The sequence below is a fragment of the Coregonus clupeaformis genome, chromosome 13 (genome assembly GCF_020615455.1).
Source record: "Coregonus clupeaformis isolate EN_2021a chromosome 13, ASM2061545v1, whole genome shotgun sequence".
NCBI classification, from domain to species: domain Eukaryota; kingdom Metazoa; phylum Chordata; class Actinopteri; order Salmoniformes; family Salmonidae; genus Coregonus; species Coregonus clupeaformis.
Window position 1 is genome coordinate 17,171,343 of NC_059204.1, and position 19,036 is coordinate 17,190,378.

General features: G+C 41.3%; 1 protein-coding gene across 1 annotated transcript; it reads left to right on the top strand.

Moving 5' to 3' along the window:
• The first annotated feature begins 2,634 nt into the window (after positions 1–2,634).
• On the top strand, positions 2,635–12,045 carry LOC121579360 (protein C-ets-2). Its single transcript, XM_041893896.1, has 10 exons — positions 2,635–2,852; positions 3,743–3,812; positions 5,227–5,347; positions 6,378–6,497; positions 7,500–7,700; positions 7,942–8,016; positions 8,598–8,801; positions 8,979–9,248; positions 9,426–9,544; positions 10,303–12,045. Exons 2-10 carry the CDS (start codon positions 3,750–3,752, stop codon positions 10,516–10,518), a joined length of 1,389 nt encoding a protein of 462 aa, XP_041749830.1. The 5' UTR covers positions 2,635–2,852; positions 3,743–3,749; the 3' UTR covers positions 10,519–12,045.
• The last annotated feature ends 6,991 nt before the right edge of the window (positions 12,046–19,036 follow it).

Consider the following 19,036-nt stretch of genomic DNA (forward strand, 5'->3'; position numbering starts at 1 on the left):
AGTGATTGGTCGTGATGGTTGGTCGTGAGTATGAGAAACCTTTCATTGCCACTGTTTTCGTGGTCTTTCCCAACATCCATAACTGAGCAGGCCGCAGGCCAGCGTTCACAAGAGAATGTGGTTCTTTGTTCCAAGATAACTGTTTCCACATGCTGCTCTTTCTATCAATCAGTGATAGGCTCCAGATCTGCAGTAGATTCATTGGCAGCCAGGTATCAACATCCTTCAAAGCTGGTCTATGTCTTGTCAGCAGTCAGCACACACCCATCCCTGGTTCTTTCTCCTTCTCATTTCCCTCCTCTCTCTCTCTCCGTCATTGCTCTCTCTTTCGTCTCTCTCCCTCTGTTCACATTTAGCACTGAAACAGACAGAGAAGGAATTGTGAGTTGCTTAGCAACAGTGGATGCAATGAGTGCAATGAAAAGCTAAATCACATTTTGCAGACCCGGGCAACTTGCCCTGCAACCCAACAAAGGTTTCAATAGGCCAGATTGATATTTTCATTGGTTGAACGATGTTACATAAAAATTAGTGTTTCACATAATTTCTCATTGTCATCTGACCTCTCGTGGCCATTTCAATACAGGGCTGCTGTCCATTTTAATTAAGCAATAGCCATTGTGATCATCATCATCATATGTATGAATCAACCGGTTGATTTCAATACAAGAAAAAGGTGGAAATGGAGCATGGCGGCCTTGAGTGAGGGTTTATGTCTATAATATTCGCAGCGGCAGGTAGCCTAGTGGTTAAGAGCATTGGGCCAGTAACCGAAAGGTTGCTGGTTTGAATCTCAAGCTGACTTGTTGAAAAGTCTGTAGTTCTGCCCTTGAGCAAGGCAGTTATCTCCCCAACAACAACTGTGCTGTGGTTGTTGATTAAGGCAGCCCCCTGCACTTTCCTGAGTTGTTGGGGTAAATGCGGTAGACACATTTTGGATAAATGCATTCAGTTGTGCAACTGACTAGGTATCCCTAATTGCTCTGGATAAGAGTGATATCAAGGTAGAAATTCTAAGGGTTAGTACTGTGCTCCACATCTTTTGTGGATCAGCACTTAATTATAAGGCTATGTGCCAGCATTCTGAAATGGTTTCCTTTAATTCTGACCTGTCCTGGTTTTTTATGTAAGTGTGATTTTTAAAGGAGGTCCCTGCAGGCTTACAGACATCATCATAAGAAGAAATACCTCATACTCATCACTAAGACACAAGTGGCAACACTTTATTTGAGCCCTCTGTTATGTCCAATAAAGGCTACCAAAGTCTGGCCCTCTACTATTCTACTTCCTGAAACTTTGGGGTAAAATACCAAAGTTGCAAAGATGTACAAATGCTACATGATTCAAAATAAATACAGCATGTTGAGGTTCATGGTTACATATCAAAACACAACCTTCTCAACCAAGCTTAGACATTGAAACTTTACTAATCTAAAGCTTCTCTCCCAAAGGTTCCATTTAAAGACGTCCTCCAGCGATTTTTGAACTGTTACTGTTGAAAAGCAATATCCCAAGTATAAATACAGTAAAGTACACATACTAAAGGGTTAAAAAATATGTTTTCAGCAAAATAGTGTTTTTTAGACACAACTGCAAACTTCAAAGTGTAGGGCATTCAAAGAGTTGGTCTGATGGGAATTCCTGATGTCACTGGCCTCCCCCTTGCTTGACAAACAATAGAGGAGCAATAGAGAACATAAGAGGGAAGCCCCCCTGGTGTGTCTGGGAGGATGTGGTAATGGTAATTTACACTGCATAATTTAAGGATGGAGGTATCCACTCATGCAGACATGATGGGAAATGCTGTGACATACAGATGTTAAATAGACCAACACAAAATAATCAGGCCATTCTTAATCTTCTCAAATCAAATTGTATTGGCCACATGCACCGAATACAACAGGTGCAGACATTACAGTGAAATGCTTACTTACAGCCCTTAACCAACAGTGCATTTATTTTAAATAAAAAAGTAGAATAAAACAACAAAAAAGTGTTGAGAAAAAAAGAGCAGAAGTAAAATAAAATAACAGTAGGGAGGCTATATATACAGGGGGGTACCGGTGCAGAGTCAATGTGCGGGGGCACCGTAGTTGAAGTAATATGTTCTATAACTTCCTGATCTCTCTTTGGCCAATGTTTGTGATCTAGGCTGAAACATATCAGTGAACAAAAATATTGTTGTTGGTTAATTGATTGATTGATATCCTTGAGGAAACTTTTCTCATCTTTTTTATTTATTCTCAAGTGGCACTGCCTTTGAACCATCAAAGTGTAAGATTCACATGGCCATTTCACAGTAGGCTATTATGAATTACTGAGCTGAGTGTGATTTTGATCATCATTCATCCCTGACAATATTTCTGGATAAGTGCGTCAGAGTTGCTTGGCTTCTGCACGTTGTCAGCGCTAATAAATGTTTAATTATGACATAACTGCAACACTGTTTACATGCGGTAAAGTGCGTTGAATATGTTCCACTATGATAATTTTCCACTGGGCGTGAGGAAAGCATCAGTCATTGGATGAAAAACACTGAGGGGCACGTGCTGCCAATTGTTTACTACTCGCTCCTCCCACTGACTGAGCTACACAGCGCGCAATGAAAACAGCAAAAAAAAAGCTGCACTTCCTCATTGCCTAGATACGCTCATCAAACACACAAGAAGAAACAAGACTGTGCATTGTTTTGATTTGATACTGGTCAGTGTATCTGGAAAGTACAAATACTAAAATACAGCATAGGCCTGCGCACATACAACATTGAATAGGATAATTGTTCAATATCGAAAAGGAATATAATTTAACGTTACACTGTTGCTGTTTTGAGGAACAGCCGATCAATTCAACAGGTAGGTCCTTGATTGGTCTCTCTTCTATCGTTCTTTGATCTATTCCCAGACAATCTGTCAATGTGGCATTTTACTCTATACTGCTTTCCTGAATAGTTTGTTTCTGTTCTACATGACATTTGCGATAATTGTTTTGCGGTGGAATTATTCCCAAAGGTAAATCCCATCCCATGCCTTGTAGGCTATGCGAAATATTATTTAAATTGGGGTAACGATTAATTTATCACTAATATTAAATATATCTTTACGAATTATTCAACATGGCTATATCAGTGGAAACACTATTGAATTTGCGGCCGCTAATCTAATATGAAGGACCACCCTCCCCTACCATGAGGGGCCTTGAGTCATTTCGGGGACCGATTCAACTTGTGACCAATGAGAGAATTATGCTCTTTTTCTGTCTCAGCCATTCGTGATGTCATAATGATGGTGTGTGTGAAATAGTTGTCCTATTGTAAAAAAAATATATATGTTTTTAACATGTGTAAGTAATTCCCCAAACTAGCCAAATCAATAGCCTATTTATTCAATAGTGTTCAGGTTGCTTTGGAAAGTGTGCCAATGCATTAGGTTATTGAATTCAATGTGCAGGCTTTATGCATATCATGTAATAGCCTAACACAATCTAGGCTCTATTAAACCATTATGTGCTCGGTATAAAATAAGACATTGTAATATAATCATATTTATACATTGCACATTTTGTTGTTACTATTTAGGAGAGCAGTTGATCTATAGGCTGGCTGCGAATTCATTGTCATTGTAGAGAAACATATTACAACCCTCAGAGACACATACAGTATCATAAAAATGTCCATCCAGTGTGATGTCATTATTGATGTGTATTAGTGTTGCTCATAAAGTTTCTCTCTGTAATTGACCTGTAGATTCCTGATGTGTGACCTCAGCATGGACCAAGTGGCCCCCTTGTCCACTGGCTATCGCTCCAGCCTCAAGGTGAGACTTCACAAGGCTGTGCTACTAATACAGTAGATAAGTAGCAAAATCGCATACATCGTAGTGCTGGAGATGGAGTTGTGTATAGTACATATAGGACTACTGTATCACAACTGATACTGCAAGGCTGGATCAAAATCCTGCACAGCCAATAGCTCTCCGGGACTGGAGTTGGAGCACCCTTCACTTAAGGCTATTGGGGAGTTAAGAAAGCACGGCTTCCAAAGATCAAATATCAGCAGAGATTTATTTTCAAATCCTGTGTGTTGCAGCACACTTGTGTCTGCTATTCTTCTCCTCTAACTTTAACCACAAGACAATAAGGAAAGAGGACAGGCATATTACATGTGAAGATAATTGGGGAGCTGATGGAGGAGAGGCTCTCAGTCTTTCCACCTTCTCTACTGCCACTAACTCAATTAGTCCCCTTGGCAACTAGCAGGAAAAAATGTTCTTGAGACATTGAGGGCCCTGTTTGTGCCAGCCTACCTTTTCTAAGGCTAAATAAATAGACAAATCATTAAACAGTTAATGTATGAAAAAGGATGGTGTTTGGTTCTCCACTTCGAGTGTGGGGAGTTATTTGAATAAAAAATTATCGTACCTTATAGTAATAGACAGGCGCACAAATGACACTTTAGCTTACATCTTTACTATCAATGTCCTAATGATTTGTTAAGGTCTCATGTGCGGCTTGGTTGTATAATGTCAAAAGAAGTCTGAGATGGGTACAGTGCAGATTCAAACAGAGAGCTAATCTAAAAAGGGCTCCATCTTAGCTAATAGAATTGTGAAGAAGAGCCTGGTTTGTCTAACCTGATTTGAAGAGGGGGAACGAGAGAGAGAGGGAAAAGGGAGAGAGAAGGATAGAGGGAAGAGGAGGAGGGGGTAGAGTTTTTTTTTCTCAAAAAGCAGCCGCCTACGCTGTTTCATAAACCCTCAGAGCTGAACTGCTGCCAGCTGCATCAAGGGGAGTTTCTAGTTCTGCTACGGAACAGGAAGACCATGTATGGTCGTCCTCTCCCAGCGGTTCACGGCCAGGCCTAGCTGGGAGAATGAGAAAGGCCTGATGTTTGACTAATGATGACAGATTGGTTCTACTGAAAGGGAGTGCCCACATACATCGTTTTTTCTATCTTTGCTTTTGCCTGCCCAGTTATCTTTAGTCTTTTATCTCACTTTATGTGACTCTGTCTGAAAAAGTGAATGAGGTATTTCCTAAATGATTCACAGTATCTGTGGGTGATCAGGTGTTGGTCATCAGTACAGGGCTATACTTGTCTCACCTAATATATCAAATTATGTAGACATACAGTAGTATGGGGCTTTCTTATATCATCAGGCAAAATACATGTTTTGTGTCTTTTAATTTAAACTAACAGTATGTTGTTTTTTATGTGTTTGTCCTCCACAGCGGCAGGCAGCATTTGACCTGTTTGAAGATCCCATGTCTCTGTTCTCGGTATACTTCCTCCCCTCAGACGATGAGCAGTCTTTTCAGGAGGTGCCCTCTGGCCTCAACTGTGTCTCGCATGGTACGCCACCACCACAACCTACCAATGAGTGCCACATCACTCTAGCCCTCTACTTTACACCAAAGCACTTTCATAACACCTATACCAACTAATCACCGCAGGTCAAAGTCAGACCAAACTCTATTAGTAAGATTATTCGCGAGACATGTCACAAAGTTAAAAAATAAAATAAAATGCCATTTAGCAGACGCTTTTATCCAAAGCGACTTACAGTCATGTGCGCATAAATTTTTACGTATGGGTGGTCCCGGGGATCGAACCCACTACCCTGGCGTTACAAGCGCCATGCTCTACCAATTGAGCTACAGAGGACCACAGTTAACAATGTAGTTCAACTGATTGCTGGCATACTGGTTTTAATTAATGATAAATAGAAAAACTGGTGTTTATTTGTGGTTAACAATGATCCATAACCCAAACTTTGTTAATCAATCTCTCATCCAGGTCCACTGCAGCTAGCCCATTTAAACTGTCTGAACCCTATTTAGATTATTTTTAAAGTACCAATGCAGCATATATTTTTTTTCTTCTCAATATTAAGTAATTTCTGGGTAACAATTAGGTACCTTACTGTGATTGTTTTGAATTAAAATGAAACAAAAATAGCTTCTTTGCGAAGAGCAATTTCTCAAGCAAGAATTTAACTGGGAGTGGTCTGAGTGGGGAGGGGAAAACTGAAAACTAGCTGTTATTGGCAGAGAGGTTTGGAACTCTTTCTTATTGGTCTATTAACTAATTAAACACCTGGTGATGTCACCAGGCATACCAAAACTCCATCCTACCAAAACAGGCTGAAATTTCAGGCGGTCTTTTCAAACAGCTCTTGTACTAAAAGGGCATCATCATCATTTTCAATATTTCACAGTATTATTCTAACCTCATAGTGTGTAAATATATATAAAACACAGGAAATGCACGTTTTTGAATGCACTGGGTCTTTAAACAATGTTATGACACTGTTAAAACAATGTTATTACATAAGAAAGGTTGCTTCATAGAGTAATCAAACTTTTTTTTGTCCTCTCTCCAGACATGGGCCCCTGCTCTGTTCCTCTTTTGACCCCGTGCAGTAAGGCAGTGATGAGTCAGGCCCTGAAGGACAGCTTCAGTGGCTTCTCCAAGGTCCAACGCAACTGTGGCATCTCCAACAGTGAGTCACGTTCTACCCCTGCTCATTCTCATTGTCCTCCCTTTTTCTTCATTTCTATTTATGTTTTCTACAAGGATGACATTGTTTACTTTTTGTTCAATTCCTAGCTAATGTTGTACTGGATTAGAGATCAGTCATTTTGGGCTCATTTTGAAGGCTTTGTACTCAGCCCAGCTTCCATAATAGATTAGCTCCTGATTTCTACTCTTTAACACAATGTTTTGTATGACATTTTCCCACCTGTTGAGTGTTTAAGCCTTTTTTTCACCTGTTTAAATGACAGGTTCACCTTTTTTAACCAAATCTCTATTTTTGATGTAAATGGCATGTTATAGAAGTGTCCAGACATTTGTTTTGCGATTTCACTTGGTTTGGAGAAAGAGAGCTCCCCACCAGCAATAGACTTCCTCATTGCTCGTTCTGCAGTATGGGGGCCATAGATAAACATGAACAAAGGCTCCAAAAACACCCAAATATGTCATTTTAGAAAAGGCAAAAAAGGTCTTTAGATGTTGTACACTTGAAATTATGTAATTCCGAACTTTATCCGCAACTTTATATTCCATTTTATTGGACTCGAGCGATACTTTTCCGTGTGCGAGCATGCACGTGCTTTCTTGTTTCTCGTGTTACCACAATGGGAACGAAAAAGCACGTAAATGCTCACACACAGAAAAGTATTGGCTGTTTCGAAAAAGGACGTATTTTGTTTTCTTTGGGAGTCTTGGTTCATGTTTATCCGTGGCCCCATACTGCAGAAGGAGCAATTAGGAAGTCTATTGCTGGTGTGGTAAGTTTCTCAAAACCAAGTGAAATCGCAAAAAACAGTGTCTGGACACTTCTATAACATACCATTTACATCAAAAATGGAGATTTGTCCTTTAATCATTAAAAAGTAAGCCTAGTTAAGTCAAATCAAGACAAAGACTGGTGTATTTTGTTGAGGTGTCCATAAACTTTTTAGTAATTTAGCCCTATCTCTTTTCTTTCTCGCTTTCACAGACCCTCATATGTGGACCAAGCAGCACGTGATGCAGTGGCTCCATTGGGCGGCCAGTGAGTTCAGCCTGGCCAACGTCCACTTCTTTAAATTTGACATGAACGGCCAGGAGCTGTGTGACCTGGGCAAGGAGAGCTTCCTGGACCTGGCCCCAGACTTTGTGGGTGACATCCTGTGGGAGCACCTGGACCAGATGATGAAAGGTAACAATGGTGGTGGAACTTTTTAGTCAGATGGTGTTTGTGTGGAAGGCAGATGGAGGAAAGAATAGGTGAAGTCATTTCAATGTTTCTGATACCTATCCGTTTTTTTTTTTGTATAAGGGTGGAAAGGGTTTCTTTGTTCTGTAGAATTACTGTACCCTTTGGCTAAGAGATACATGCTCAAATCAAATAACAATATTTCTGACGGTTCCTGACTTTATCCTCCCTTGTTTTCTTCCAGAGTGTCAAGAGAGAGAAGAATCCAAATGCCTCAGCAGTGTTGTGCCCTCAGTAACCAACTGGATGAGCTCTGTCGGTGAGTGTCCATTAGAAAAACAAACTAACCACCAGAGGGTTCAAATCCAAGTAAACATCAGATAGACAAAACAGTTTGGCTTCAGCTTCATTTGAACATCAGAAGCTTTAAAGGCCCAATGCAGCCATTTTTTTATATCTCAATATCAAATCATTTCTGGGTAACAATTAAGTACCTTACTGTGATTGTTTTCAATTAAAATGGTCAAAAATAAACTGTCTGGGAGTGGTCTGAGTGGGGAGGGGAAAACTGAAAACTAGCTGTTATTGGCAGAGAGGTTTGAAACTCTTTCTTATTGGTCTATTAACAAATTGACTGTCTAGTGAAATCACCAAGCACGCCAAAACTCCATCCCATGAAAAAAGGCAGACATTTCAAGCGGTCTTTTCAAATAGCTCTTGCACTAAAAGGGCAATATCATAATTTTCACAATTTCACAGTATTATTATATATATATATATATATATAAAGCATAGGAAAATCACACTTTTGACTGCACTGGGCCTTTAAGCTGTCCAAAGAGGTCTCTGAGGGATGGGTGTGATGAGATGAGTTAAGTGGGCATATGTTCTTCTCTACAGGCTTCAGTCTGGAGGAGACCCAGTGTGTCCTGCAGGTGCCTGACAACAGCAGTAGTCTGCTGAGAGAGCTGTTTGAGACATCTGACAAGACTACCCTGCTGACCCGAGATCAGGAGTTCTCCATGTTCTCTAAGCCCCAGCTGAGCACGGTCAATGTCAGCTACATCAGGAGCAACCCAGGCGCAGGGCAAATCTCCAAAGCCTGTGAGTAGGCCAACCCACTGTTGTCTGGAAGCTATTAATCAATGTTAATTAATTAGTGTTCATTTTCCAAGGGAACACATGTAAGCGATTCTCAACAGATGTTTTAATTCAGTGATAGTCCCTTAACCTGATCCAGTTCAGTTGAACTAACCATCTCTCTGCTTTGTTTATCCACAGTCTCATCCCAGGACCAGAGTTTGTGTTCATTGGAGAGCGTGGACAGCATTGAGGGGCCAAAGTCCATGCTGCGCTCCAGGGGTAGCCAGTCTTCCCTGGCAGACAACCAGAGGGTGCCGTCCCACGACAGCTTTGAGGACGAGTACAACAGCAGCCCCCTGAGCTTGGGGAAGCAGGGCCTATCCTTCAAGGACTACGTCCAGGAGAGGAACGAGCCTGTGGAACTGGGAAAGCCTGTCATACCTGCTGCCGTGCTGGCTGGCTTCACTGGTGAGTTCATGAACCCAGTGACAGTCAAACCCAGCTCATCTTGTATGGAATACTTTCTATCTCTCTGTCAACCCCAGTTTCAACTCCAGTTCAAAACAGTACACTGCAATTGTGTATACACAAATTATGCCTTTTGATCGCCGTCTGACTCCTCTGCCTTTTTTTTCCTCCCAACAGGAAGTGGTCCTATCCAGCTGTGGCAGTTCCTGCTGGAGCTCCTGACTGATAAGAGTTGTCAGGCCATCATCAGCTGGACAGGAGACAGCTGGGAATTCAAACTCACTGACCCAGATGAGGTGAGTGTCAATTGGCCTCATACAATATGTGTATATCAGGTTGTGGAGGAGATAGCCACAAGGGTTATAGTAGGGGTGTACCGAGTACTCTGACAAAAAGAGTATCGCAACGGATATGGAGAATTTTCGGGAATGCGATTATGACAAGTATTTTTTGTAATTAAAAAAGTAATTGTCAGCTGCCAGCACGCATCTCTCTGTCACTCAAACAGTGTGAAGCCCTTTGTGCTCTAAAGAACTATTGGCTAGTTCTTCCATCTGTAAAGAAACGGGCGGGGTATCGTTTGAGCCTGCTTCAACGATTGGATTAGAAAAAGCCATTCTCCCTCTGCTCTTATTTCCCCAGACAGAAATAATCGGGGCTCCGTCTCACACACTCGTATCAGGGCACATTACTCCCCATCTACAAACATTGTGTGAATCAGAATCCATAGCTAGTGATTGTTGTTCTAGCTATCAATCTAGTTATATTTTCCGTCGACTTTGCTGAGGACATATGTTTTTGTCTGTCTACTTACTGAGTAGCTTAATAAATACCCCCACACTTGAGGTATAGGCTTTACCGGCATTTAAACCTCACTTCCGGGTCGTCCGTGATTAAAATGGATACAATTACAAATACGAGTATGACGAGATCGGCAACACCCCTAGTTTACAGGACCAGAAAAGTCTTCAACACGAGCCATCAGAGGACATCAAGATGTAGTGAAGGACTCTGTTTTCCATTGACGTTTATCATTCTCTCTTTCCTCCTCCAGGTGGCTAGACGCTGGGGCCGCAGGAAGAACAAGCCCAAGATGAACTACGAGAAGCTGAGCCGTGGCTTGCGATACTACTACGACAAGAACATCATCCACAAGACCTCGGGCAAGCGCTACGTCTACCGCTTCGTCTGTGACCTGCAGAATCTTCTGGGCTACTCGGCCGAAGAGCTCCACATCATGCTGGGGGTCCAGCCTGACACTGAGGATTGAACCAACTGGTGTTTTATCGAAAGGGAAGGGGTTGGATATGTAGCCAGTGGGGCTTCACTACCCCAACTTAGCAAAAGTTGCTAATGGTACAGGCCATCTGAAGGTAATTTCTGGTCATTGAACAGGTGGCACTGATTTATGTGCACTGTGATAGTGGCTACACTGGTGGACAGACAGAGTGAGCATCTCTAATTTGGAGAGGCAGTTCCTGTCTCGGCTCTTGTGCCATCAATGTGCATCGTTGTGCAAGCTTTGGTTGAGAGGGGTGCCAGTATTTAAATCAAGCATTCCCTCTGGGTTAAAGTGTTGTTGTGCAAATTGTAATGGATCAGCTCTGTATCCATCTGCAAAGTGGAGAGCTGTTGATTGCACAGATGACAATGGCGATCAATGTAACATAGCAGATTTTTTCATTCTTGCCTGATACTCAGCAAGTGTGGTGTTTACGGAGTCTGAACAGTGGACATTTAGACTTACTGTGAATGATATTGTGGTTACTAAACAAGAATGCTTTTGAGGTGGCGGCACCAGCACCTTAAATAGGAGTTTTGATGGAGAATGTATTCTTGATTTTATGGAATAGCTAAGATTGCCTTTACTGTTGTGCTTACTAATGCATTGTCCTGCTGTCCAGCTTGCAGCGCAACTGGAATACCAGTCACTGTGGCTACTGCATTTTTCCTCTATCAAAAAGGAAATCATTTAATTTGTTGTTCTATAAATATGAATATTTTGTCATGTTTGGCGAGTTATACACAATTCACAAGTGAACACGGATTTAAAGGTTGAATGTAACGGTGTAGCAGCTATTGTAATTCATTTTTGTAGCAGGTTTATCAGGGGATACATTTGTGCCTTGATTATTGTTTATTTATTTTTCTGTGACCAAAGCGACATGTGGATGTATATGGTGTATTCTAAACTATATTTGCATTTTGTTGTATGTTTTTCTATTCTGTACCAAAGTCCCTGTGTATATTTGACATTGGTACTACTGTACTTGTAAATACAATGAATATTCACTGTGTATTTACTGAAGAAGATAAGGCAGCCATTTTGAAGTTGTTGTACTGATGACAGACACACAAGAATTGCATTATTTTGGCATTGGCACGATCTTATTCCTCAAACACAGGGGTGTGTGTGTTTATGCTGTTCTCTTAATTGTAGACCCCTTCTATTAATTGATATTGTATAACACAATGAAAGTAAGATCATTTTAAGAATTCTGTTGTTGAAATGTTAATAATATAGAACATTTTGAACTGACATGTGAAGCAACAGGGTTATTGTATATTATTTTATAATAGAATGTTGGTCTTGCTACAACATCCAAGCTCTGAATATATCATTAGCAGTGTGACATGCTGTGCTGTTTGCTGTAACTAAAGATGTGCATGTCATCGGCATGCCAAAGACCTGTGTAACTTATTCATCATAATGACTTTACTTAAATGACTTTGTCAGCATTTCTGTGGTTTTCAAATGGAAAATGGCTTTGACATTTTAATAAAAGCTTTATTTTTATATGATATGTTTCTTTAATTGACATTTGGTAGCTAAATATAAGGAGGGGTAACTAATTTTTTTTTAAAAATTTTTTTTTAATTTAACCTTTATTTAACCAGGTAAACCAGTTGAGAACAAGTTTTCATTTACAACTGCGACCTGGCCAAGATAAAGCAAAGCAGTGCGATAAAAACAACAACACAGAGTTACATATGGGGTAAAACAAAACAAAGTAAAAAATACAACAGAAATACATATAATATACAGTGTGTGCAAATTTAGCAAGTTATGGAGGTAAGGCAATAAAATAGGCTAATGTGCAAAATAATTACAATTAGTATTAACACTGGAATGATAGATGTGCAAGAGATGATGTGCAAATAGAGATACTGGGGTACAAATGAGCAAAATAAATAACAATATAGGGATGAGGTAGTTGGGCGGGCTAATTTCAGATGGGCTGTGTACAGGTGCAGTGATCGGTAAGGTGCTCTGACAACTGATGCTTAAAGTTAGTGAGGGAGATAAGTGTCTCCAGCTTCAGAGATTTTTGCAATTTGTTCCAGTCATTGGCAGCAGAGAACTGGAAGGAATTGCGGCCAAAGGAGGTGTTGGCTTTGGGGATGACCAGTGAGATATACCCGCTGGAGCGCAGACTACGGGTGGGTGTTGCTATGGTGACCAATGAGCTAAGATAAGGCGGGATTTGCCTAGCAGTGATTTATAGATGGCCTGGAGCCAGTGGGTTTGGCGACGAATATGTAGTGAGGACCAGCCAACAAGAGCGTACAGGTCACAGTGATGGGTATTATATGGGGCTTTGGAGACAAAACGGATGGCACTGTGATAGACTACATCCAATTTGCTGAGTAGAGTGTTGGAGGCTATTTTGTAAATGACATCGCCGAAGTCAAGGATCGGTAGGATAGTCAGTTTTACGAGGGCATGTTTGGCAGCATGAGTGAAGGAGGCTTTGTTGCGAAATAGGAAACCGATTCTAGATTTAACTTTGGATTGGAGATTCTTAATGTGAGTCTGGAAAGAGAGTTTACAGTCTAACCAGACACCTAGATATTTGTAGTTGTCCACATACTCTAGGTCAGACCCGTCGAGAGTAGTGATTCTAGTCGGGTGGGCGGGTGCAAGCAGCGTACGGTTGAAGAGCATGCATTTAGTTTTACTAGTGTTTAAGAGCAGTTGGAGGCTACTGAAGGAGTGTTGTATGGAATTGAAGCTCGTTTGGAGGTTTGTTAACACAGTGTCCAATGAAGGGCCAGATGTATACAAAATGGTGTCGTCTGCGTAGAGGTGGATCTGAGAGTCACCAGCAGCAAGAGCGACGTCATTGATATACACAGAGAAAAGAGTCGGCCCAATAATTGAACCCTGTGGCACCCCCATAGAGACTACCATAGGTCCAGACAACAGGCCCTCCGATTTGACACATTGAACTCTATCTGAGAAGTAGTTGGTGAACCAGGCGAGGCAGTCATTTGAGAAACCAAGGCTATTTAGTCTGCCAATAAGAATGCGGTGGTTGACAGAGTCGAAAGCCTTGGCCAGGTCAATGAAAACGGCTGCACAGTACTGTCTATTATCGATCGCGGTTATAATATCGTTTAGGACCTTGAGCGTGGCTGAAGTGCACCCATGACCAGCTCGGAAACCGGATTGCATAGCGGAGAAGGTACGGTGGGATTCGAAATGGTCGGTGATCTGTTTGTTGACTTGGCTTTCAAAAACTTTTGAAAGGCAGGGCAGGATGGATATGGGTCTGTAACAGTTTGGATCTAGAGTGTCACCCCCTTTGAAGAGGGGGATGACCGCGGCAGCTTTCCAATCTCTGGGGATCTCAGACGTTACGAAAGAGAGAATACTTCCTTAAGTACCAAAATGTGTGGGAGTTTCTTAAGCCTCATAGGATAACAATCTGTCACATCAATAATTTAGAAGTGAATTTGAGTGAACTTGCCAAAGTACCAGGTTTTGTCTTTGTTTCTCTGTGTTAAATCTATACACAGCTATTGTCAATGCACACTAGCCCATTTAACATTTTATCTTAGTGGATGCTACTTCCAGCACCTTTGACATTTACAAATATGCCATGCAATATACGGTATGAATTTCTCACCAGTGCATAGTCTTATGAAATGCATTGCCTCATAGGGTATGTGGGCATGATCAAACACCTATTGTATGTAAGCCCATGGATAAGCTTAGGAAGGAGGTTAGACTTTTCGTTGTTCAAGGCTGGGGAATGACTCACTTTATTGTATTTATGCACCATAATCATGTTGTCTGTTGTATATCATTAGCAATCATTTATAGCTAAATTATCAATATGCGTAGTTATAGGGCTGGCACAATAACCGTGTAACCAACGGTTATGGATAACCGTCATAACCGTTTAAAAATGATAGAAGAAAAAACATGTGGAACTGCTGACTGAAGACGGGACGGCTGGGCATTTGTGCGTTTGAGTCCATTTCTGCCGTAACATGGACTCTTAACAATTGCTGAAACAAGCAAAGGAATCTTCAGTTGCCTAGGCAACGCACCCCACAATGCAGCAGCAGCCCACTATTTATATGGCTTCAATAGCTGCAGGAGTGGAGGAGAGGAGAAAATGTGCGTTAAAAAACATTAATTTTAACAGTAGGTGACCGTGGTCATTTGGCTGGCCAATTACAGTCATCCAAAATTCCATGATCATCACAGCCCTATGCGTAGATTAACTGTAATCTATCGCTCCAGGCAAAAACATTCACGTAGAATGGATACATTCCAATGGTGAAGGTGCATAAAGATGGAGGAATTCAGATATGACGTCATTGTTTTTAGCACTACACACAAGAGTTCTTAAACTACGGTGCACGACATCTTCAATGTGCCAGTAAATCAGCACAAACTACTTTTTCGTTTTTTTAAATTGCCACCATCTTGGAGCTAGAATCTGGATCATGTATACTGTGTGGAGAGCAATGTACAATACGGCGAACTTTGCAAACGAGGCCTTTGTGGTAAGTACATGGGGGCCGACTTCTTTATGCACCTTTGGCGTTCTATTTACTAAGCAGTTGAGGCTGCTGAGGGGAGGACGGCTCATAATAATGGCTGGAACTGAGCAAATGGAATGGCATCATGTGTTTGATACTATTCCACTGATTCTGCTCCAGCCATTACCACGAGCCCGTCCTCCCCAATTAAGGTGCCACCAACCTCCTGTGTTATTAAGATTGTTTATTACACAGAAAAATTCATACTTCTTTGATGACACTGGACATGTTCTGGCAGCATACTGACATTGCTCAACCACAGAAGTTCCAGAGAAGCGACCATTACCAGTTTAATTACTTGTCTGAAACGTTAAGACCATGCATGCACAATGATTGTTTGATTTCATAAATCATTTAATACATTTGAATGTAATATTCAAAGATTCAAATCCAATTACTAAAAGTATTGAAAAGATAGTAGGTAGCTAATACACTCCTTAGTGATCATGGGCAGTTCCCTATGAAATAGTCACGTGAAGCTGTAGTTACATGAGATGTGCTGCCTCTTTCCTTGTGAGAGCATGTAGTGAGACCTCTCACATATCTGATATGTCCAGACAGCCCCCAGGTCCCGGCTCTGTACACAACCAGTTTAACACTCTACACACACAGCCCAGCGAGCCTCCTACAGCTGTGTCAACATGGCCTACACTGGGCCCTGTCATAGTCCAGGGTATTTACCTACACGACTCAAAAACTGTCAACATCTGCCGCCGCAATAAAGCGTGTGTGTGTGTTCCTGTGTGCGTGATTGCACATATATGGGCAGGGTTTACTGTCAATGCTATAAGAACAATGTCTGTATAATAACCTCTATTGTGCAACACAAACCACAAGTTGATGTGATCTCATTAACACAATAGGCATGTCTGTCAATGCAAACCAGAATGAACACTGTACAGTATGCCATTGCCTAATACTGTACATAGCTGATCTAGCTCCAAATTGATTGTACACTACTCTGTTTTGCGCCCACTAACAACGGCCTTAAAACACTAACTCAGAAATAAAGTTACATTTAAAGTCCCAGTGCAGCCAAAACCGTGATTTTCCTGTGTTTTATATATATTTCCACACTCTGAGGTTCGAATAATACTGTGAAATTGTGAAAATGATAATAATTCCCTTTTAGTGTAAGAGCTGTTTGAAAAGGCCGCCTGATATTTCAGCCTGTTTTGGTGGGATGGGGTTTTGGCCTGCCTGGTGACATCAGATAGTCCTAGCAAAATTCTTGCTTGAGAAATTGCTCTTTGTTAAGAAGCTATTTTGGTTTCTTTTTTTACCATTTTAATTGAAAACAATCACAGTAAGGTACTAAATTGTTACCCAGAAATGTTTTGATATTGAGATATAAACGGCTGCATTGGACCTTTAAAGGCCAGTAACTAAATGACAGTAACTAAATGTACATTGGCTTGAATTATAATATCGTCCTAAACGATATTATAACCGCGATCGATAAAAGACAGTACTGTGCAGCAGTCTTCATCGACCTGGCCAAGGCTTTCGACTCTGTCAATCACCGCATTCTTATTGGCAGACTAAATAGCCTTGGTTTCTCAAATGACTGCCTCGCCTGGTTCACCAACTACTTCTCAGATAGAGTTCAATGTGTCAAATCGGAGGGCCTGTTGTCTGGACCTCTGGCAGTCTCTATGGGGGTGCCACAGGGTTCAATTCTCGGGCCGACTCTATTCTCTGTGTATATCAATGATGTCGCTCTTGCTGCTGGTGACTCTCAGATCCACCTCTACGCAGATGACACCATTTTGTATACATATGGCCCTTCATTGGACACTGTGTTAACAAACCTCCAAACGAGCTTCAACGCCATACAACACTCCTTCCGTAGCCTCCAACTTCTCTTAAACGCTAGTAAAACTAAATGCATGCTCTTCAATCGAACGCTGCTTGCAGAGTAGAATCACTACTCTCGGCGGGTCTGACTCGGCGGGTCTGACTTGTGGACAACTACAAATACCTAGGTGTCTGGTTAGACCGTAAACTCTCCTTCCAGACTCACATTAAGCATCTCCAATCCAAAGTTAAATCTAGAATCGGCTTCCTATTTCGCAACAAAGCCTCCTTCACTCATGCTGCCAAACATGCCCTCGTAAAACTGACTATCCTACCGATCCTTGACTTCGGCGATGTCATTTACAAAATAGCCTCCAACACTCTACTCAGCAAATTGGATGTAGTCTATCACAGTGCCATCCGTTTTGTCACCAAAGCCCCATATACTACCCACCATTGTGACCTGTACGCTCTCGTTGGCTGGCCCTCACTACATCCCTGCCTTATCTTAGCTCATTGGTCACCATAGCAACATCCACCCGTAGTATGCGCTCCAGCAGGTATATCTCACTGGTCATCCCCAAAGCCAACACCTCCTTTGGCCGCCATTCCTTCCAGTTCTCTGCTGCTAATGACTGGAATGAACTGCAAAAATCTCTGAAGCTGGAGACTCTTATCTCCCTCACTAACTTTAAGCATCAGTTGTCAGAGCAGCTTACCGATCACTGCACCTGTACACAGCCCATCTGTAATTAGCCCACCCAACTACCTCATCCCCATATTGTTATTTATTTTGCTAATTTGCACCCCAGTATCTCTATTTGCACATCATCTTCTGCACATCTATCATTCCAGTGTTAATATTAAATTGTAATTATTTTGCACTATGGCCTATTTATTGCCTTACCTCCATAACTTACTACATTTGCACACACTGTATATAGATTTTCTATTGTGGTATTGACTGTATGTTTTGTTTATCCCATGTGTAACTCTGTGTTGTTGTTTTTATCGCACTTCTTTGCTTTATCTTGGCCAGGTTGCAGTTGTAAATGAGAACTTGTTCTCAACTGGCTTACCTGGTTAAATAAAGGTTAAATAAATAAAACATTATCATACCTCTTATGATTTTTATGTTTGGTTAACAGAACACATGCCATAAGAATTACAATACTATTGTTCTGATCATTTCCAGAACTCTCCCACATCTTATAGTCTTACAAATAATATTGGTAAAAAATAGTTAGCTAATACTGCTAAGGAAAAATGAACATCGTGTTTACTGGTAGCAGTAACCTCCATGTGACAGACTCAACTCAAGTGCTGCTACAGTACATGCACCCACACACAACCTTAACCTAACATGCTGCAGTCAAATCAAATAAAATAAAATTTTATTGGCCACATGCGCCGAATACAACAGGTGCAGACATTACAGTGAAATGCTTACTTACAGCCCTTAACCAACAGTGCATTTCTTTTTAACAAAAAAAGTAAAAATAAAACAACAACAAAAAAAGTGTTGAGAAAAAAAGAGCAGAAGTAAAATAAAATAACAGTAGGGAGGCTATATATACAGGGGGGTACCGGTGCAGAGTCAATGTGCGGGGGCACTGGCTAGTTGAGGTAGTTGAAGTAATATGTACATGTGGGTGGAGTTAAAGTGACTATGCATAAATAATTAACAGAGTAGCAGCAGCGTAAAAGGATGGGGTGGGGGGGCAGTGCAAATAGTCTGGGTAGCCATGATTAATCAATCAATTTTATTTTATATAGCCCTTCTTACATCAGCTAATATCTCGAAGTGCTGTACAGAAACCCAGCCTAAAACCCCAAACAGCTAGTAATGCAGGTGTAGAAGCACGGTGGCTAGGAAAAACTCCCTAGAAAGGCCAAAACCTAGGAAGAAACCTAGAGAGGAACCAGGCTATGAGGGGTGGCCAGTCCTCTTCTGGCTGTGCCGGGTGGAGATTATAACAGAACCATGCCAAGATGTTCAAAAATGTTCATAAGTGACAAGCATGGTCAAATAATAATCAGGAATAAATCTCAGTTGGCTTTTCATAGCCGATCATTAACAGCAGGTCTGGGACAGGTAGGGGTTCCATAACCGCAGGCAGAACAGTTGAAACTGGAATAGCAGCAAGGCCAGGCGG

What these genes read in the sequence shown, in the direction of transcription:
- LOC121579360 (XM_041893896.1), top strand. Translation starts at nt 3,750, where the DNA reads ATGTGTGACCTCAGCATGGACCAAGTGGCCCCCTTGTCCACTGGCTAT. An exon ending in CAACTGGATGAGCTCTGTCG is followed by an intron (nt 8,017 to 8,597) that starts GTGAGTGTCCAT and finishes TCTTCTCTACAG; the next exon opens with GCTTCAGTCTGGAGGAGACC. An exon ending in AGGGCAAATCTCCAAAGCCT is followed by an intron (nt 8,802 to 8,978) that starts GTGAGTAGGCCA and finishes GTTTATCCACAG; the next exon opens with TCTCATCCCAGGACCAGAGT.